The following is a 22,454-nucleotide window of genomic DNA, read 5'->3' on the forward strand; positions in this document are numbered from 1 at the left end:
CACTGAAAATTAAATGAGGTGTTCACAGAGACTTGAGTGGGATCCCAGTAGTAAGTTACTCGGTGTTTTGGAATCTGACTGCACCAGTTTCCTACTCTTCCTCCTTAAGGGAAACCTGAGCATCCCAAAGTTATTGTTGTTGTTGCTGTTCAGTCGCTAAGTTATGTCGGACTCTTTGCAACCCTATGGAGTGCAGCATCCCAGGCTTCCCTGTCCTTCACCATCTCCCGGAATTTGTTCAAACTCTTGTCCATTGAGTCGGTGATACTCTCCTACCATCTCATCTGTCATCCCCTTCTCTTCCTGCCTTCAATTTTCCCCAGCATCAGGGTCTTTTCTAATGAGACAGCTGTTCGCATCAGGTAGCCAAAGTGTTGGAGCTTCAGCTTCAGCATCAGTTCTTCCAGTGAATATTCATGGTTGATTTCCTTTAGGATTGACTGGTTTGATCTCCTTGCTGTCTATTAAACTGTGAGACACAGACTCACATTTGACCTGTAAAACACTTTAAAATTTGTGGCCTCCGTGAAAGTGGAAGCTACCTGAAAGATATTAGTACAGTGGTTTATTTGAGAAGTAAGAGGGTGCTGAACAGGAATTAGGGGAGGCAGGCAACCAAGAGAAGTGCCAGCAACCCCAGGGGGAAGCTCTGGGAGACTGTGCAGAACACGTCGTTCTTGTTGAGTCTCTTGAGCCATGTCCAACTCTTTGCAGCCCTGTGGACTGTAGCCCACCAGGCTCCTCTGTCCATGGGATTTCCCAGGCAAGAATTCTGGACTGGGTTGCCATTTCCTTTTCCAGATCTTCCCAACCCAGAGATCGAACCCTTGTCTTCTGCATCTCCTGCATTGGCAGGGGCATTCTTTACCACTGAGCCACCAAGGAAGCCCATCTGCTCTGTGAAAGTGTAAGAGTTAGTTGCTCAATCATGTCTGACTCTATGTGACTCCATGGACTGTAACCCACCAGGCTTCTCTCTCCATGTGATTTCCCAGGCAAGAAAGCTGGAGTGAGTTGCCATTTCCTTCTCCAGGGGATCTTCCCCACCCAGGGATCAAACCCGAATCTCCTGTCTTGGCAGGTGGATTCTTTCACCACTGAGCCCCCCTAGGAAAACCGAAAAACATATACTTCAGAATAACTCTACCTAAGGGGTGATGGAACTGGGACAGTAGTAACCAACCCCTGAGAATATGTGGTTGATGGCTGTCCCCTGTCGTGGGAGGTGGAGAGTGGGGTGATATAAACTAGCCAGCACTTCTGAACTATCACTGGCCCAGAAAAAACAAGAATAATCGTGAACTTGTCCAAGTAAATGTAGGATATTTCCCACTGAGACGACGTCTAGTAACATCACAAAAGGATATTTTCTTTTCTTTTAAAACATCCTTATCATTCTTGATGTTTGTCCTAACCTAATAAAATATCATTTTCAAGCTTAGGTTGTGTGTGTGGATGATCCTCCACGGGAAACTGTCAGATAAGATTGCGCTTTTCAAGTATAAAAGAATTTTGAAGGAACTGTTTGATATTTAGATTTGTTCTCCTTTTATTTCAAAGCCATGAAACTGTGTGCAACTGTCAGTATTGATTGTACATATAAATATCAGTAATTACACCCTTAAAATTTTTCCTCAGATAGGTTGGGTATCTTTGGAATCAAAGTCAATACTCTTATCCTTCCTATTTTTCTGATAAGTTTTTCAAAAATCTAAATTTTCTTTGCTGCCAGTTGTCTTTATTTGAGATAGAAGGTACGTCAAAATAGTTGACTTATACAGGTATTTTTATCTGTTCAAAGAATTTTAAATAATGTACCAATGGTAATTTATATATTTTCTAATTAGGACTAATGACCTTTTTAAAGAGAAAAAGAAGTAGCTTGTATTCTTTAAAGGAATCTTTTTTTAACGGGCTCAGTGAATTATGTGCCTTTCTTAGTGAAGTCAATCAGAACACAGTTAACAAATCATGAAGTTGTTAAAATGTCAACAATAAATCTGGGTACGTATATTAACTTCCTCTAATGCCAGAGGAAAATAAAAAAGTCTTATTGATCCTGAAGTTTTATATTAAGAATATTCCTTGCTAGGAATTTGAACTTTGAATATTTAAATGGTCAATGCCAATATTATAGATAATTGATTAACATGAATGCCAGAAATATATAAGAAAGTGAACAATATACAAGTGTCCATTTCTTCTAAAGTTGAGATATGCTTTGCTAGATAATAACCTGTTTCAGTTGTGAGGGACCTCACCCAGTAACTGGCTCAACCCCCCAAATCAAACAACTGGCTTATGTCAAGGCAGGTTGGTGTCTAATGGGCTTAGACAGTTTGGAAGTTTTATAAAGAAAAAAAAGTAGAGACATTTTTAGAAACTACTTAGGAGGCATGGGTGAAGATGTTAAATGTGTGTACTGAAGCAAAATAATAGCGGAGGAAAAACATACTGCATCCATAAATAAATTATATGGAAGTTATTAATATCAGATGAGGGAATTATTTAGCAGGTTTGGCTTGCCACAATGTGGAAGTAAGGTGCTAGAACTCAGAAATGGAAAACGTTCTGCAAAATTCTGAAAAACTTTAGACAATGAATGTTTAATGACTCAATTAAAATATTTATTCAATTTATCAAAAATTTATTAAGCACTTAGTATAAATATAAAGCCAGGCCACCAGGCTCCTCTGTCCATAGGATTTCCCAGGCAAGGATACTGGAGTGGGTTGCCATTTCCTTCTCCAAGGGATATTCCCGATGCAGGGTTCGAAGTCCATGGGGTCACACACAGAGCTGGACACGACTTAGTGACTAAACAACAGCAAAATGAATAAAGTACAGTGCAAATTGCTGTGGAGTGAAAAATAAATGAGAGGTCCTTCCTCCAGTCTCCTCCTTCTTGAAGTCACTGACCCAGACCGGCCCTCTGCCTCAGTTTCTAAGTCCCAGTTGCAAACAAGCTCAGATACTTGTTAAGTGACTTAGCTTTTCATTCTTCTGCTTAACTTGAAATGATGTTCCTAACTCAGAGACAACTGTCATAGTCATAACTATGGGGGTCTTCTATGGTTCCCTAAGTCTCTCCTTCACTGTTGGACCCAGCGCAACAAGAGCCAGCATGCAAGAAGCTGCCGCCCACAACACCCCTGCCTCTCCCTCATTTGTAGACAGAATAGGCAGGAAGAAGCAGCTCCAGGGGTCTTTGCTCTTAGTTCTAACCATTCGTCACTTATTCAAATATTCTGTACATGTTAATGAGTACCTACAGGTGGCTCAGTGGTAAAGAATCCGCCTGCCAATGCAGGGGACGTAGGTTTGATCCCTGGGTCAGGAGGATCCCCTGGAGGAGGAAATGGCAACCCACTCCAGTATTCTTGCCTGGAGAATCCCATGGACTGAGGAGCCTGACGGGCTACAGCCCATGGAGTCTCAAAGAGTCAGACGCAACTGAGCGACTGAGCATGCACGCACTGTGCTCTAGGCAGTGCTCTACCCTCTACCTAGGGTAGAGTCTTAGAAATGCAAAGAAGAAGGGAGACGAGTACTAAGTTAGATACCTCAGGGATATCTGGCAGAGTGAGGACCGAGGCTATGGTATCTTCCTGCTGTGTCACGTTGAGCTGAGGACGTAATGAGGGCACAGTGGGACCCGTTCCCCTGTACCCATTACCTTCCCTCACCCACGGGTCAGTCCTGAGACACAGTCATCTCTCTAAAGTATTATTCTCAAAGTCCATAATCTTATAGAAATAGCTTTAATTATTTTGAGTAATGTTTCAGAAGGATTCAAAAAGTCATTATTGCCTTGAAAGAAGTGATGTAGGTGGTACAAAAAGGACAATTATTTGATTTATAAAGATTAGATTAAAACTTGAAAAGAGGAAAAGTATGAATGGGGAGAGCCTACTAATATATACTTTTTATTTCACAACCCCCAAATATATATATTAGTTTATTCACATTGATATTTAATATAAAATGTTTTTAGGGAAGTTGAGTAGAATTAAATAAAAATATGTAAATTACAAAGCATTACAGAAGTTAAGTGCAAACAAAAGTCAGTAGAGTTACATGGAATCAGAAAGCATGAGGAAGGAAACTTTAAATGCAGAAAATCTGTAGGGAAGTTAATGGTTGTAAAATTGGCTCCTCTATCTCGTTTATAAAACTCTAAAAGACAGGAAATATATAAAGAAAAGAATGAATAAAGCTGTATTAGCTGAATTCTAGCAAAATTAGAGTGGTTATGACAAAACTAATATTGGATATGATAAAATTTAAAGCACAAAAGCATTTAATGGGACAAAGCTTATTCTGTAGTAACAAAAATAGTATAAAATAAAGATTTAACTATATTTATTAGACTGTACATTATATAAAATACAAGTTCTCCCTGGTGGCTCAGTGGTAAAGAATTCACCTGCAGGAGATGCAGTTTTGACCCCTGGGTGGGGAAGATTCCCCTGGAGAAGGTCATGGCAACCCACTCCAGTATTCTTGCCTGGGAAATCCCATGGACAGAGGACCCTGGCGGGCTACAGTCCATGGGGTCACAAAGAGTCAGACATGGCTGAAGTGACTTAGCACGCACACATGAGTTAAAATAGTAGAACACGTTGGGACTTTCCTGTTGGTCCAGTGGTTAAGACTTTGCCTTCCAATGCGGGGTGAAAGTTTGATCCTTGGTCGGGAAGCTACGATCCCACATGCCTGGCAGCCAAAAAACCAAGACATAAAACAGAAGAAGTACTGTAACAAATTCATAAAGACTTTAAAAAATGATCCATATCAAAAATCGTTTTTTAAAAAAAAATGTAACACTATTAAAATGTTAATCTGTACCTGTGTGCATGTCCCAGAATTGAATTTTCAAGCTGTTGATTACATTTCCCTCTGTGGATTCAGGAAGCCAGTTGGGCCACATTATGTAATTTATTAGACATATTTTGGTTCTTACAGCTTTTCCATTAGTCATCCCTAAACACACTTTGTACAAATGAGTAAGAAGCTTGAAGTTAATGAGCATCGTTTTCTAGAGAGGAAGTAGCACTAGGGCTGCAAAGAGAGAAACCACACTGCACTATTTCAGTACCTTGGACCTCTGAACCCACGGTCCTCTGCCCGGAAAAACTAGATCTCTTATCAGAAGAGTTTTTCTTGCTATTCATATGAATATTGATGTTAAGATGAATGTTGGTATTAATATGAGTGTTGGTGTTGATATTTTTCTCACTGCTGATTTCTTAATTCCCTCTAACTTTTAAACTTAAAAGAACCTGTGAAACTAAATGAGCTGAAAATATCTTTAAAATAAGCAACACATTGAGATTCCTGTACACAGCAAACTCCCATGAAGAAAAGTTCCAAATTTGTGATGCTATTTGCATTTCCATAAACACAGAGAATCTCTGTCTGAGCTGATTATTATGGGACAAATAACAGTGTTAGAAATGGGGGTACTTTAAGACTCTAATTATGCATATGCTCCCATTCTGATTAGTGCATTTATAGCACAAAGCAATACAAAACCTGTGCTTTTGGCTCCAAAGCTTTTATTCTTAAGGTTGACATTTTCATGAATTTTAACTAACACTGGTTTCATTTGATGTAATTGAAAAAAGTTTTTTAAGTGCTCAGATGCCACTGCTCTGCAGGAAGCAGACTCCAAGACAGAGATTCTCATGTAAAATGTTTATTAGGGAGCAGCCTAGGGATCCACTCCTGTGGGAGGGGAGGATCCAGGATTGGGAAGAGGGAGAAGCTGACGGGTGATGCTGGCCTGCCAGAGGCCCCAGCTGATGCCACAGTGAGGTCTGAGGCTCACGTGGTTCTTTGGAGTCGTCCTGAATCAGGCTAAGGGAGCAATCTTATACCCTACGTTGACCAGAGAGACTGAAACACAGGCTCTGGGTTCTCACACTCAGTGCCAGGCCCCAGGCATGTCAAGGAAGGAGCAGAGAGTTCCAGAACTGAAAAGGCCATGTGGTCAAGGCCCACAGATAAATTAGGGGTAATTGGTATGGGTAGATGACCTTCACTCCTACAGAAGAGTTGAGCAGCTCACAGTTGGGTTTGGGGCTCACTCTGGCTTGGTCAGTAGAAATTAACATTACTCTAAAGATGAAATAAAGTGAACACTTTGATGTCTCAGTTACACTAATTGTATCTCAAGTCCTCAAGTGCTCCAGGGTCAGCCTGGAACATCCCCATCATTAGAGGGCATTCCCCGGGGAAGCACTGCCCTCCACACGATGCCACCCTGCCTCTCAGAGAGAGGGTCTGCTGCCCCCCATCCCAGGAAGAAGGTGCCAGTTCTCATTACCCCAACACCTACAACCTCTTCTGTTCCCCTCACTGGGAAGCATCTCTGTTTAGTCTCCTCAACTCTTTCTTTGCCCTCTTATTTGACATTATTGTGGTTTAGTAAACCAGTGTGTGTATGCTCAGTTGCTTCAGTCGTGTCTGACTCTCTATGACCCCATGGACTGCAGCCTGTCAGGCTCCTCTATCCATGGGATTTTCCCAGGCGAGAATACTGGAGTGGGTTGCCATTTCCTTTTCCGGGGGATCTTCCTGACCCAGGGGTTGAACTGCAAGTCTCTTGCATTGGCAGGCGGATTCCTTACCACTGGGCCACCTGGGAAGCCCCTTAATGAACCCAGAACTGGCATCAATAGAAACTGAAAAGTATTTCCATTTCTTTAAGTATCAGCCAGGAACACAGGGGAAATGTTTGTATCCATTACACTAATTCAATTAGAGAAAAGAAAAAAAAAAAGTTTTCACATTAAAATAGTGTAAACATGTCTACTCTGCCACATGAACATTTGAAAATATATCATGGGCCAGCAAGAAATGAATGGAAAACAATGCAATTGGCAAGAAATAGACTTTAAAACATAACAAATACACCATTTTAAGATTAGCTTTCTCCAAAACAAATCTCATTTGATGATAATAAAAACCTGCTGCATTGGGCAAACCTTTGCGTGAGTCACCTCATCTAATTATTTAGTGAACACTGCATTGGCAGCTTTTGTTGTTGGTTCTTCCATGGTTTTCTTCTACAAGTTTTTGCTATGCAGAATACACCTTTTTAAAAAATGTTTCAGAACAACTCTTCCAGCCTTGTAATTTCCTGTGTTTGGAACATGCAGCTCTCGTTGTTGCTGTTATTTTCCTCTCTTTTGAAGTCTCAGCAAAAGTCTGCCCATCACACAAACCATCAGTGATGCTTGAAGGTATATTTTCCCTAGTGGGATGTTCAATACATATAATGAAAGGGTGGAATTTAAGCAGATCTTTTATTTCTGCATTGCACATAGGCCCTCCCATGAGGTCTATGGGGATGGGACTGAAGTAAATCATACATACACAAATTGAATTTTTATAAAATATGGTAGAAAAGTATACAACCACACTATCCAAAAAAAAAAAAAACAACTGGTCTATATACCACCATGAAATTAAAAGACACTTGCTCTTTGTAAGAAAAACTATGACCAACCTAGACAGCATATTAAAAAGCAGAAACATTACTTTGCTAACAAAGGTCCATCTAGTCAAAGCTATGGTTTTTCCAGTAGTCATGTATGGATGTGAGAGTTGGACTATAAAGAAAGCTAAGCACCGAAGAATTGATGCTTTTGAACTATGGTGTTGAAGAATACTCTTGAGAGTCCCTTGGACTGCAAGGAGATCAAACTAGTCAATCCTAAAGGAAATAAGTCCTGAATATTCATTGGAAGGACTGACACTGAAGCTGAAGCTCCAGTACTGTGGCCACCTGATGCGAAGAGCCAACTCATTGGAAAAGACCCTGGTGCCGGGCAGGAGGAGAAGGGGACGGCAGAGGATGAGATGGTTGGATGGCATCACTGGCTCAATGGACATGAGTTTGAGCAAGCTCTGGGAGTTAGTGATGGACAGGGAAGCCTGACATGCTGCAGTCCATGCGGTCACAAGAGTTGGACACAACTGAGAGATTGAACTGAACTGAACCATTATACAACCACAAGGAGATGGATTACCATCAAGGACAATAAGAACACTCACCTCCCTGAGTTTGATGCTACAGCCCCCAGACTAGGATGCATTGCTTCATTTGTTCATTCATCATCCTTGTATTGAAGCATACATATGATGAACAATGGACTGGGCTTTCTGGTGTTCTAACCAGTGTGGCTCATGCAGTCAAGAATCACTAGTCAGATGGGAAACACACGACCCTATCTATCAGTTTGATTCAGTGTTCAGCACACCAGTGCAAAGGTCTAGTAAGGATTGGATTGGAGAATCTGGTTGAGGGTTGAGGCTAACCTGGGGTCCCTAACTCCCTCCCCAAATACAGATAATTAGTCCAGTATGCCTGCCTGGCCAATGGATGGGAGCGGAGCTGGATCCTCAGAGTCCAAGCCTAGTGTTTTTCCTTCATCATCAGTTGCACAGATCTGATCACTGCTGTGTGGCAGTAAGTCTCAGGCAGGATGGAGAAAGGGTGGCCGGTGGCACTCACCTTTCAGAGGAGTGACCCTGCCCTCCCGTGAGATGTGGCAAGTAAATGAAGCATCCCGTCATCTGAGAGAAGGAGCTGGTGAGGGTGGAGGAGAGAGGAATGTACACCCACTGCAGATCTCCCTCTTCCTTGAAAAGGAAGGGTGGAAGTCCCCTACCGTGGTCAGGGGACCAAGGAGAGGAGTTCTGACTTGTTTCTTTTTTCCCTCTGTGCCTACCAGTAATCCCTGTCTCATAGGAAGATTGGCAGGTGGGGGCTAAATAAAACACATACACAGCCAGCTCAGGTGGGCATGTGCCCAGCAGGTGGCCTCCTCCTCTTCCCACCCTCCCTGGACAACAGTCTTCTGTCTCTGAGCTTCCTAAGGGAAGGTGCCGGGTCTGAACGCTCTCTGCTGGAAGTTTGTTGAATTAAGTCACTCAGTCATCTTTTTTGAGACCTTAACATGCTTAGCCCTGAGCTTATTCAGTTTAAAAGATAATGGAGCTACAGAATTTTTCAGATGGAGAAGAGTCCCTTGCGACTGATTTTATCTAATTCCCTCACTCTACAGTGGAAGGAGGCGGGGTCCAGTGAGCTTCCAGCTCAGACCATTTTTGTCCACAGCACATTCACTGGGAGCTCCTCAAAGGCAGTGTCTCTGTCACCCCCATGTCCTCAACACCCCCAGAAGTGTCTGGCATGCATGGGGTTGGCTCTCAGAAAATATTTGTCAAATGAATGAATTCACTCTGTCCCCCTGCTTGGCCTTGGGCAAATGAAGTGTAGCCTGTAGCTTTGCAAGACTAACATGAATAGTTATAATTTGTGGTCTAAGTAGTTCCCCCCCTTATCCAAGGTTTCCCTGTCCTTGGTTTCAGTTATGCACGGTCAACTGTTTCTAAAATATTAAATGGAAAATTCCAGAAATAATTCATAAGTTTAAAATTGTGGGCCATTCTGAGCAGCATGATGAAATCTCGCACCATCTCGCTCCGTCCCACCCAGGATGTCAAAAATAATCCCACTCATTCCTGAGTCAGTATCTGCCTTGGTTATCAGGTCAGCTGTGCTTGGGTTCAGGCCACCCCTATTTTATGTAATAACGGTCTCAGAGTGCAAGACTAGTGATGCTGGCAGCTCAGATATGCCAAAAAGAAGCTTTCAGGTGCCTCCTTTAAGTGAAAAGGTAAAAGTTCCCGACTTAATAAGGAAAGGAAAAAAAACCCATATGCTGAGATTGCTAAGATCTAGGGTAAGAAGGAACCTTCTATCCATGAAATTGTGAAGAAGGAAGAAGAACTCTGTGCTGGTTTTGCTGTTGTACCTCAAACTGCAAAAATTCTGGCCACCTTGCGTGAGAGGTGCTTAGATGGAAAAGGTATTAAATTTCTACAACTGTGTAACATACAATATATTGTTAGAATTGTTCAATTTTATTACTAGTTATTTTTAGTATCTCACTGTGCCTAATTTATAAATTAAACTGCATCACAGGTATATCCATAAAGGAAAAAACAAACATACCCTATGTAGGGTTTGGTGTGTCTGTGTGTGTGTGTGCATGCTCAGTTGGGTCTGACTCTGTGGACTGTAGCCCACCAGGCTCCTCCGTCCGTGGAATTCTCCAGGCAAGAATACTAGAGTGTGCTAGAGTGTGTTGCCGTTTCCTCCAGCAGGGGATCTTACTATCTGTGGTCTCGGGCACACCCTGGGAGTCTTGTAATGTATCCCCAGGGATAGGGGGGACTATTGTACCTTTCTCCTCTGCATGTAGGGGCTTAAAGTCATAGTCTTTCATGGAATATGCAGTGAAAGTTTAAGTGTTTTTGCATTTGGGAAACATATAGTGTATACTTCTGAAGATGTATCAGAGAGAATGTATCATGGACTGTGCTGTGCTTTTATTTTCAGGTGGGCGAAGTAATCATAGGCTGTCAACGAACATCAAAGCCTGTGAAAAGCACGCCGGACAGCAGCAAAGAGCAGACAAGCAAGAGGTGCCATCCCCGCCCACCCCCACCACCCATCTTTAGCTTTGTTTAGAGTTCTCTCCATTGTCTTTTGGTGGCTAGAATGCACCTGCCCACCAGGTACAGGGACTGCATGTTTAGAAAGGATTCATACCCTGAACGTTTATTCCCCAAACTTCAACTCTTGATTTGTAGGGCTCAGACACAGATCTGTGCGTGTCTAGGTCCCCATTTCCCATGATACTAATAGAAGTGGCAACATCTGCACCACTGACAGCTACGTTGACCAGGCACTTGCTTCCTATGAGGCCAGTCTATGTGCTTTACCCATAGCAACACATTTGATCCTCACAAGTTTTATCCTCAGTTTGCAGACAAGGAATATGAGGGAGGGAGGCATTTGGATTGTCCGGAGGCCATGCAGCTGTGATTCGTTGCGAGGACTCTGCTGAGTGCTGCTGAGCGCTCTGCTCACATTGCCTCTCTTTTATGACTCCCCTGGCCTGTCATAGCATCCAGAACTCTCAGGGCTGCAAAGACTGAGAGACCCCGTTTGTGCCCTCCTGTCAATCATAGGTCATCTTCCTGCCTTGGCTTAAGCTTCTTTCCCTACATGACCCTCACCCTCTCAGGAGAATTTCTAGTAGTCTTGTGAGAGTTGGACCATAAGGAAGGCTGAGTGCCCAAGAACTGATGCTTTCAAACTGTGATGTTGGAGAAGACTCTTGAGAGTCCCTTGGAGAGCCAGGAGATCAAACCAGGCAATCCTAAAAGAAATCAACCCTGAATATTCATTGGAAGGACTGATGCTGAAGCTGAAACTCCAAGACTTGGGCCACCTGATGAGAAGAGGCAACCCGTTGGAAAAGACTCTGATGCTGGAAAAGATTAAAGGCAGGAGGAGAAGGGGGCGACGGAGGATGAGATGGTTGGATGGTATTATCAACTCAATGGACATGAGTTTGAGGAAGCTCCAAGAGATGGTGAAGAACAGGGAAGTCTGGCATGCTGCAGTCCATGGAATCGTAAAGAGTCAGACACAACTGAGTGACTGAACAACAACAATATTCCCCAATGTCAGAAAGCCTAAAGATTCCCAACCAAAGGTTCTAGCTCTGCCCCTAGAGACCCTCGGAACAATGCCCACCCCCCACAAGTGGTGACAATCCTTAGAGCATTTCAAACAAAGCTCTCATTCCTTCTCAATTCATCCTTGGAATGAACATCTCAGCTCTTTCAACTTTCCTTCTCCTTTTCAAGATTTCCAGACTCGTACCATCCAGATGGCAAAGTCTATTTTGGACCTAGGCAAACTATCTTTGTGATACAAATGTATATGCCAGAATTATCACTATAAAAATACCTGAGCAGGAGCTGTATTTATGTCTTGCATAATACAAGCAGTCAGGCATTCTTTTATTCAAAGACAACTGTCAAAGTTTTGTAGAGGTTTTCAAACATGCGATTTGTTTAAACAACAGGTATGGAGCTGAATTCCTTCTGAAAAGCAGGTTGCTGTTTTTAACCTTGGGAAGCCACTCTCATGCTTCCCAGCTTATTAATTTCCATTTCAGATCATTGTTGTTCAGTTGCTAAGTCATGTCTGACTCTTTGTGACCCCGTGGACTGCAGCACTCCAGGTTCCACTGTCCTCCACCATCTCCCGGAGTTTGCTCAAATTCATTTTGAATCAGTGATGCTCTCTAATCATCTCATCATTTAAAGAGATTCAAGGGTATTAGGACTCCTGTGAATCTTCATGGTCATAATTAAGCCCCAGCAGCATCCATACTTGTAAAAAATCTGAATCTAATTTGTGAGGAATCACAGGGATTGGAAACCAAGTCATTGTCAACGGTTTGGAGCTGGTTTTCAAGACTCCAGGCTAACTGTCATCTCCATGATTATACTTGATGATTAGAAACATCTTAGCACAATTGTTTATAGAAGGAACTCCTGAAGTATTTTCACAAAGCCTTTCTTTTTCATTTTTGTTACTGAGAAAGGATCACCTCATGTCTGCTCAGGATACATCTATGGGAAGGTTGTTTGTGGTGCTCTTGAATCATTGACAGAATTTATTATTCCCATTATATCAGCCTCTGATTGGGCAACGCATGACCCAAACAGCCACCTAAAAAGGCTGCACGTGGGCATGAGGTCAGACAGCTTGTTGGTTTGGGGGAAAGGCCTCCAAGGGGCAGGACACAGGGCCGGGGGTCAGAACAGGCCCCTCAACCCCCTCTCAGCCTGCGTGGTCCTTTCCTTATGTGGTGGAGACAGTTAGTGGAGCGAGTAGATCGAGGGGAGGAGGGTTTTGTTCATCGGACCAGATGGGATCATGTCTGGGGAGAAGGTCACGGACCCAGTGAACTCTTGTGGTCCTGTGATGACTTCCTCAAAAATGGTTTTATTGAGTACTAAGCGCCTGCACTGTGCTGTGTGATGCTGTGCATTATCTTTAATCTTCAAAATAACTACAAATAAATCCTCCTCCTATTCCTAACATAGCGAGGTTCACAGAGATGGGGTTATTTGCCCAAGGTCGCAAAATTGGTAAGTGAGTGGTGGATCCAGGATTATAAAATGTGGCCCATTCTTGGGCTTGCCTTCTTACTCTCCTCATAGTGTCTTTTTTTTTTTTTTTATGGACTTTTAGCCCAGTCTTAGGGTCACAGCAAAATTGAGTAAAAGGCACAGGGTTTTCCCAAATATCCACTTTTGCTACAGGTGCATAGCCTCCTTCATTATCCACACCCTCTACCAGAGGAGAAGGTTTGTTACAACTGATGAAGCTGCCTTCCTGCATCATTATCACCCACATCCAAAATTTGCATAAGAGCTCAATCTTGGTGCTGTGTGTTCTTTGGATTTCGACAAATATGTAACAGCTTCCCAGGTGGCTCAGCAGTAAAGAATCCACCTGCCAATGCAAGAGACGCAGGAGACGTGGGTTCAACCCGTGGGTTGAGGAGATCCCCTGGAGAAGGAAGTAGCAACCCACCCCACTATTCTTACCTGGGAAATCCCATGGACAGAGGAGCCTGGCGGGCTACAGTCTAGAGGCACAAAGAGTCAGACACGACTGAGCAACTAAGCAACGAGTAAAGAATGACATGGTCCACTTCTGTAGGGTCACGCAGAGTGGTTTCACTGCCCTGAAAATCCTTGTGTTCTTTAACAGAGGACTCAATCTTTGATGTGGTTTACGCCTACTGGTTTTAGACATTTTCTTTTTTTCTTGCATTCTTCCATAATGATACATTTATTCATGCCGTCTTCCACCTGTTCTTACTAGGTGCCAGAGGTTCTTGTCTGACAGCCAGGTGACGGGTAAAACCTGCAGCGGGCATCTGTCTCTTCAGGCCTCGATGTGAGGCAGGAAGCAGCAGGGGGAAAAATTCCCTCTCCTCTTTATTTTGGGGATGAGTGTGGTCCTTGAGTGCCCCAGGCCTTGCTGTTCACTGCTTTTTACCCCCAGGGATTCATGAGTAATTAAAACCCTTCACACAAACCATTCCTCAGAACATCTGAAGTTGGGGCACTGCAGATAACCGAATACTAAGTTCACTGTTTATTACTGTTGTCCAGAAACTATAGCCCAAGAGATATGCCCAGAATAGAGATGGGTTGCTTTTCTTCAAAGTCAAGGACAACATAATTATCATAGATGAATTTAGATATTTACTTAATTAAGCTATAGATATCACAGCCTGTTAAGTAAGAACAGAATAATTAAGAAGTAGAGCTATAGTTAATAATGACTGTAATGTAAGTCTTTGAAAACTGAAACTCCCTGCATAGTTTATAGTGTATAATCTGGGACTTCAGAAAATGCCATTTTAAAATCCAATTTGTGTTTTTCTTCAGCAGATTCAGGTATATTAATCAAAATACTTCCAACCTAGGGACTGAACCTGGGTCTCCCGCATTGCAGGCAGATTCTTTACCGTCGGAGCTACCGGGGAAGCCCAGCCAAAGTACAAAGGAATCAAAAAGTCAGATCCTTTCAAGGGCTGAGCAGACTACAGACGTGACGGGGAAGGGTTGCCAGAGAAAAAGAATTTACACTTTCCAGAGAAAATCGAACCTCCCTTCCCCACCAGGTTGTGTCTGCTGCAGGAATTTGGCTGGAGGACGTGGGTTTGGAACTCCTGGAGTAGACTGTGATTTTCTTTAACTGAAAGAGTTAGTTGCTCAGTCACATCTGACTCTTCGCAACCTCATGGACTTGTAGCGCCCAGGCTTCTCTGTCCATGGAATTTTCCAGGCAAGAATACTGGAGTGGGTAGCTATTCCCTCCTCCCCGACCTCCTCTGGTCAGGGACCTTCCTGACCCAGGGATCAAACCTGGGTCTCCTACACTGCAGGCAGATTCTTTACGGTCTGAACCACATAGGTCAGAGCTAATTACCTATTTAATTGCAGTATTCCACAGTAGTGAATTTTTTCTACTTATGCAACAGCTATTTATTCAGTGAAGCTGTATGCTAAAGATATAAGGTGAAAGAGACAAAATCTTTGCTTCAAAGATGCCAGTCTGACAGGGGGAACAGGTGGACAGCGAGACAGTTACATGATGACGAGATAACTTTCCTATTGAGCGCTACTCTACGCCCCTAGATATTCCCAGGAAACTTGTCTGTCTGCACAAACCATGGTATTGCTAATGTCTAGCATAGCTACTTGAGTGCTGTAGGCTTTTAATGTATATCTGTCAAATAACTGAATGATTAGTACCGTGATTCCAAAATTATTTCAGAATCATCCACATTGTGGGGGAAACTTGACATAGCTACAGCTTACTGGGTCCAACTCCAAGCCTATGGAATGGAAATGGCCAGAAAAACAGCCCTGGGATTGTGTCATTTGGAGTTTTCTACATGACAATGATCGCGGGATTCCTTGGCCAGCAGAGGGGCTTCTGGGTTCCCTTTCACTCCAGCTGTCGCCACGAGCACTGGGTGCAGGTCCCCACGGGAGGGAAAGAACTGTGGGCTAAGCTTGGCATGCACCTGAACTTGTAGTATGAATGTCCCTGCCAAACCACGGGCTTCCCCGATGGCTCAGCAGTAAAGACCCGCCTGGCACTCAAAGCCGGTACACTGGGACAACCCTGAGGGATGTGATAGGGAGGGAGGAGGGAGCGGGGTTCAGGATGGGGGACACATGTACACGCATGGCTGATTCGTGTCAATGTATAACAAAAACCACTACAATATTGTAATTAGCCTTCAATTAAAATAAATTAAAAAAAAGAACCACTTGAAATACAGGAGATGAGGGAGACACGGGTTCAATCCCTGGGTCAGGAAGGTCGCCTGGAGGAGGAAATGGCAATCTACTCCAGTATTCTTGCCTGGAAAATGCCATGGACTGAGGAGCCTGGTGGGCTACCATCCAAAGGGTTGCAAAGAGTCAAACACAACTGAGTGACTGAGCATGCCAACTGCAGCAGGCTGGATTGGCTGAAGCAGCAGGGTCTTAGGAGCCTGATTAGCTCCATTCAGGAGTGAAACCTGCCAGATGTGATTGTATTATTGCTCCTGGCTGTGGGACTTGGCCTACCGTATCATATCAGTTCTCAAAAAAGTCTTAGGTAAGCAGAGTCTGCCAGCTGTCCTGTCCTCAACCTGCCTGTGTGTTAGCCCTGCAGCACCCTTTAACCCTTTATTTCTTCAAGGGTTGACTCCTGCTTCTATAAGGCTTAAGCCACTTGAATCCAGGAGCAGTTGCCTGTACTCCAGGGAGAGTACTTGCCGACGTTTGCCAAACGAATGAATGAATGAGTGGAATCTACTTGAAATTTATTTCAAAATGCTATCTCTGTTTCCTTTGCCCTTTTTGTTGTTCTAGAAGCCAGCAAATGGAGAGACTAGAAGTAGACCCCAGCAAGCGTTCCATCCCTGATGTGGCCAACATAGTTCAGGAGAAAAAACACATGCCCAGAAGAGTTCGCACTGAACCCAAAATTATACCAAGTGAGGAAGATCCCGACTTTGAAGATAATCCCGAAGTGCCTCCTTTGATTTGAAATCTCAGGCCACACTGCCTGTGACCTGCCAGACCCAGATTTGCTCCATACAGAGAGTGTGTATGTATTATTTACGGGGTAGACACAGTTATTTTCAGTATTAGTACTCCAGTGCGTTAGCTTCTACTTAGTACATTAATATTCTAAAACCAGTTTACAATTAAAACGTGTACCTTCAAAATGCTGTATAATTTTTTTGTAATAAAGCATTGGTTAGTTAAAATGTTTAGTAAATCGTAGAACGATTACAGAAACATGCTGATTGTAAATCCCAGAACCATGGACCTGGGCAGATAGATGAAATCAAGGGTTAAAGAAAGCACTGATCATTAAACCGGTACCTCTGCTTTATCTAGGAGAAGGCAATGGCACCCCACTCCAGTACTTTTGCCTGGAAAATCCCATGGGCAGAAGAGCCTGGTGGGCTGCAGTCCATGGGGCCGCTAAGAGTCGGATACGACTGAGCGACTTCACTTTCACTTTTCACTTTCATGCATTGGAGAAGGAAATGGCAACCCACTCCAGTGTTCTTGCCTGGAGAATCCCAGGGACGGGGGAGCCTGGTGGGCTGCTGTCTATGGGGTCGCACAGAGTCGGACACAACTGAAGTGACTTAGCAGCAGCTTTATCTAGAATATTATTAACTCAGTATTCCAGATACAATACAGGAAAGCTGTCATTACTCTGATCATGACTTAATAGCATTTAAACCAGACTCCTCCCCCAACCCCTCTCCCACTTCCCCACAGTACACACACACAAATCAACAAATACATAAGTAGCTACTGAGTCCTGGGACCTGCTCTGTTCTCACAGAGTCGGTGGTAAGAAGGCAGTGAAATATGCACAGATGTACCACATCAGGCGGTGACAAAGCCCGCAGTCAGAAGGAAGTGGAAGTGCTCTTGCCTCCAGAACCAATGCTTCTAAACCAGCAGAGCCCAGAATTGCAGAAACAGGAGTAAAAGTGGCCTGTTAATCATTAGGGGTGTTAGTGAGAGGAACCTCTCGCATTTCGATCCCTGATCCCAGATCCATGCTCCTTGGCCCTGGGAGAAAGACCACCACATGTTGAATAGGAATTCAGAATCTATACTTCATCCTTGGGAACATTATCTCACCCACACAAAGTATTATCACCCAGTTGGCACCATAGGTGAGTCCGCAAAAGGCCACGTCAGTGTTCTAGCAGGCCAGCTGCTCCAGAGTGATGATGAACGTGGTGAGTCCAGTCATTCCATAGATACAGCTCCGTGGGCATGCTTCATTTGTTGTAACGAGTCCCCTGGTCAGAGGCGGTGCTCTGTGAAGTACTGCGGCAGTGAATATGGCTGCCATTACGTAAACCCACAGATGGTGGTTTTGGCAGAAGTGCTATAGGGAAGGAAGGCAGATTCATATTCGGAGTAAATGTATATTCCAGTGAGAGCAAGGTACCCCTTCTTCCACGATGGATGGAAATGTTCCAGTGTAATCAACCTGCCAGGCAAAAGCAGCTGATGGACTGTCCCCTGGGGTACAGTGCCATATACGGAGTTCACTGTTGGTTTCTGCTACTGTCGAATCGGTCACTGTGGATGTCTGCAAATTGTATGACACTCCTCCCATCAAGAGGTGGATTCTCTGATCTCTCATCTTGAATATGGGCCAACCTTGGTGACTTGCTTGTGACCTGTAGCATAATGATAAAATGATGTTACATGGTTGTCAAGGGTTTCCCAGATGGCTCAGCGGTAAAGAATCCACCTGCAATGCAGGAGACATGGATTTGATCCCTGGGTTGGGAAGATGCCCTGGAGAAGGAGACGGCAACCCACTCCAATGTGGTTGCTTGGGAAATCCCGTGGACAGAGGATTCTGGCGGGCTACAGTCCATGGGGTCACAAAGAGTTGGACGTGACTTAGCGGCTAACAAGAACAACATGGTTATCAGGGCTAAATCAGAAAAGGCGATATCACTGCCATTTGATTCTCTTGGTACATTCCCTCTGGGGAATCCAGATGCCATGTAAAAAGTCCAACTTCCCTGGAGCTGCCATGCTGGAGATGCCACAGTAGGTGTTCCTGCCCACAGCCCCAGAAGCACTCTCAGCTGATGGCGTCATCTACCAGACCTGTGAGTGGGCCATCTTTGACGTCCAGTCCTGGCCACCATCTGGCTGCAACTGCGTGAGACAAGCCAAAGTAAGAATGGCCCAGATGCGCCTTTCTAAACTCTGACCCGCAACACTGTGAGCAAAATAAAATGGTTGTTGTCACCCTATAGACATAGGGAGAGTTTGTCCTGCAGCAATAGCTACCAGAACCGGATTTGGCACCTGGAAGTAGCGAATTACCATAACTAAAACCAAAGACTTACAGTCATTGCTTGAGGCAGTCAGAAGCTAGAAGGACCTTGAGGAGGTTTGTGACAGTTGGCTCCCTCCAGGAAGCAGACACCAAGAGAGAGTTAGAAGTGTGAGAGATTTATTGAGGGGAATGGCTTAGAATGCTGAAAAGAGGGAGCTGGAGTAGGAAAGGCTTCAGACTTCAGGTTTTAGATACAGGCTTGACATCCGTAAAACGAGGAAGGGTGAGGATGGAGGAGGATTGGCTAAACGGAGCCTCATACTGCAATGCAGCGCTGAGAACGTCTCAGCCAACCCAGCTGGCAGCTCCAGGGCAAGACGGCCCATAGAAGGAAGACAGGCATGCTGGACAGAAATGGCTGTGCCCGGCAGCCCCTGCCACGTTTCGTGGTTGCAGGGAAGCCAGGGAGAGGGAGATGGCCAGAGCTGGAGAGCTGGAGCAGGTCTTGGAGGTGCTGCAGCTGGAGGCTGCGGGCTCTTTGCTCTCCACGTGGCTGATTCTCTCTAGGAGAAGCTGAGCAGCACCCCTCCATGGCCGAAGACAGAAACTCACCTCCAGGTGGCTGTCAGTGGAAAGAGGAAAATGCTTTTTAGTGCTTGAACAAAGGAGACCTTCCTTCTGTAGAGAAAGTTTAGCAAAACTGTTGCCTGGGGGTAACATGGAAAAATGTCCCTGATGACTTATTGGGGTTAGTGAAAGAGATTTCCAAGTAGAATGCCAAAAGTATCCATCAGCTCGTGCCTTTTAGCTGCAAAATCTAAAGGCACACGAAGTCCATTTTCAAGCAGAATTTAGAGGAAATACGAAGGAACTAAACGGACTTCGTTCAAACATAACGAAACCTCGTATAAACCAAAGTGGTGTAAGGTGAAGAAGCAATGGCCTGACGTCGAGATAAAGCACAGATGCTCACAGACACGGTTCACAGCCCTGGCGGCTGGATGCAGAGATGCTGAGTGTGGTTCCTGGGGAAGAAGCTTGGCGGCAGGGCTTCTCTCACTGCCACTCTACATGGCAGATCACTGGAAAAGAGACGCTGAACACAGTAGTTGCTCTTCGCCTTTTCTCGTGAAAGCCAAAATCATCCTGATTTCTTTCATTTAGAGAAAACATACTACGATAGGTCTTTTATAAAAGCAAACTGGCATAAAAGTGAGGGACATCTGTGTACTAGGAGACTGAATGAACACCTTGGCACTCACTCTCATGTTTTACAGGGTTTTTTTTTTAATTTATTTATTTTGGTTGCACTGGATCTTTGTTGCTGTGAGAAGGCTTCCTCTAGTTGCAGAGTGGGAGCTACTGCTAGCTGTGGTGCGTGGGCTTCCAGGGGTGGCTTCTCTCGTTCCGGAGCCCAGGCTCTCAGGCGCGTGGACTGCAGTAGCCATGGCTCACAGAGCTCGGACGTGGTAGTTACGGTGTACGAGCTTAGCTGCTTCCCAGCATGTGGAATCTTCCCAGACCAGGGGTCGAACCTGTGTCCTCTGCATTGGCAGGCAGACTCTCATCTACTGCACTACCAGGAAGTCCCCATTTTACAGTATTAACAACTGAGACTCCCAAAGGTCAAGGGACTGGCCCTAAAATAGTGTAGCAAGTTGTTAAAATAGGATTCTTTTAAAATCATTTTTTTTTTTTTATTCTTCCAATTTTATTTTATTTTAAAACTTTACATAATTGTATTAGTTTTGCCAAATATCAAACTGAATCCGCCACAGGTATACATGTGTTCCCCATCCCGAACCCTCCTCCCTCCTCCCTCCCCATACCATCCCTCTGGGCCGTCCCAGTGCACCAGCCCCAAGCATCCAGCATCATGCATCGAACCTGGACTGGCAACTCGTTTCCTACATGATATTTTACATGTTTCACTGCCATTCTCCCACATCTTCCCACCCTCTCCCTCTCCCACAGAGTCCATAAGACTGTTCTATACATCAGTGTCTCTTTTGCTGTCTCGTATTTGACAAAATTTCCAATATGAGTTTTTTTTTTTTTCCTACCAAAGTGAATGAAACAATTCACATGACAATATTTTCCAAGGAAATAGTCACAAACCTACTTTCTCCGGTCTTAAAACTGCTCCCTCCCTTTGGGAATGTGAAAAGGGGATCTCAGAGTAGAGGGGCTTCGTGGAGGGTTATATCTTTGGGGATAAAGCTGGAAGATTCTTGGGGTGATGTTGTATTCTCACTTCATCCTACTGGATGAGGGGCTTTCAAGGGACTTTGAAGGTGAGGGTAGACGAACACATGTCTTTGGAGAGCACCGTCGCCCTTTATGTCCGCTTTAGGGTCCTTCCTTGTAGTCCAGGCTTAGTGAGAAGTTCTCCAGGGAACCTCACTGGAGAGCTTCGAGAAGGGTTTCCCGAAGCTGGGGGCACACAGCTGGTACCGTACTCGTGCCTGAGAAACCCGAGGCTGGGGGAGGCACTGTACACATCTTTCCTAAGGACCGGAAGTGGGAGATGATGGCAGCTCGCACGGCTGTCCATCGGGGCTCCCTAGGGGGTTGAGAAGCCCCACGGCAGAGGCTCAGGGTGTGCTGTTGTGTGCAGAGGGTTGAGGAGGAGGACCCCGCAGCCAGGGCTGGGGCATGCAGGGGATGGACGAACTGGGAACCTCTCTGGAGTTGATGAAAAGGCCTCCAGGGGAAGAAAAGTCAGTTTCAACCCTCCGCCCGGCCGACAGAGCAGCAAGCCTGACCGAGCTGTAAGGACTTATCTACAGCCGTCAAGGTCCTGGCCACTCAGAGTTTGGGGCTCGAGTGGGAAGAGGAGGGAATGGTCACCAGGACCAGAGAGGGTAGCAGACAAGTGACAGGAGCCCCACCTTCTTCCCAGGGAGGGAGCAGGGAATAAACATCTGGACCTTCCTTACTCCCTGGCTACAACTCCCCAGTGGCCAAGCTCAACTGAAGGCCAGGGCCTGGGGAGCCTGCTGGTGGGGACCCCAGGGTCAAGCTCCAGGACACTCAGCGTGGTGGTGGGGCTGCACTCCCCTCCGCCTGGCTTCTCTCACCCTATCCCCCCAACCCGTCCAGGATGGAGCTAGAGATCCTGGTGTCTGGGAGGGGGGTGGCAGGAGCAGGGGAGCAGGATGAGAGAACAACCTTCCGCCAGTTGCTGGTTTCCATCCTGATCAGCCTGAGAAGGCGGCAGGGGAGGGAGAGGAGTTGATGTCATACGAGGGTTTGGACCTTGATGGGGACAATCTCATTACTGAGTGGAGACTGAGGATAGGATTCAAATGGCTGAAGGGTCACCTAGAAATACAAGGAAGTATCACTGGATCTGCTTAAATTTTCATCCAGGGGCAGGAAAAGACCACCCACATTGAAGAAAGGGCAACCTAGAGCATGTGTTGATCACAGCTGCAAGGTGAGCACTCAGTGTTAAGTGTACACTAATCGGGGACTTCCCTGGTGGTCCAGTGGTCAAGAATCTGCCTTCCAATGCAGGGGAACTAAGATCCCACATGTCCCAGGGTAGCTAAACCCGAGTGCCATAACCAAGACTCAGGACATTAAAAAAAAAAAAAGTGTATACTAACAGTAACCCATGATGCCAGAATCGCTGCCCTGGCTGTTTTTCCAAATT

At 44.9% G+C, this 22,454-nt stretch overlaps 1 protein-coding gene across 1 annotated transcript in view; it reads left to right on the plus strand.

The window, feature by feature from the left end:
- The window catches only part of DNAAF11 (dynein axonemal assembly factor 11), a 74,366-nt gene extending 54,309 nt beyond the window's left edge, over nt 1-20,057 (plus strand). Inside the window, exons 11-12 of the mRNA XM_070802432.1 lie at nt 10,415-10,500; nt 16,330-20,057. Coding sequence (XP_070658533.1) covers nt 10,415-10,500; nt 16,330-16,507 — 264 coding nt within the window. The 3' untranslated portion in view covers nt 16,508-20,057. The remainder of the gene's footprint in view (nt 1-10,414; nt 10,501-16,329) is intronic.
- Nucleotides 20,058-22,454: the final 2,397 nt, after the last annotated feature.

This window comes from Bos indicus, chromosome 14 (assembly GCF_029378745.1).
Source record: "Bos indicus isolate NIAB-ARS_2022 breed Sahiwal x Tharparkar chromosome 14, NIAB-ARS_B.indTharparkar_mat_pri_1.0, whole genome shotgun sequence".
NCBI lineage: Eukaryota > Metazoa > Chordata > Mammalia > Artiodactyla > Bovidae > Bos > Bos indicus.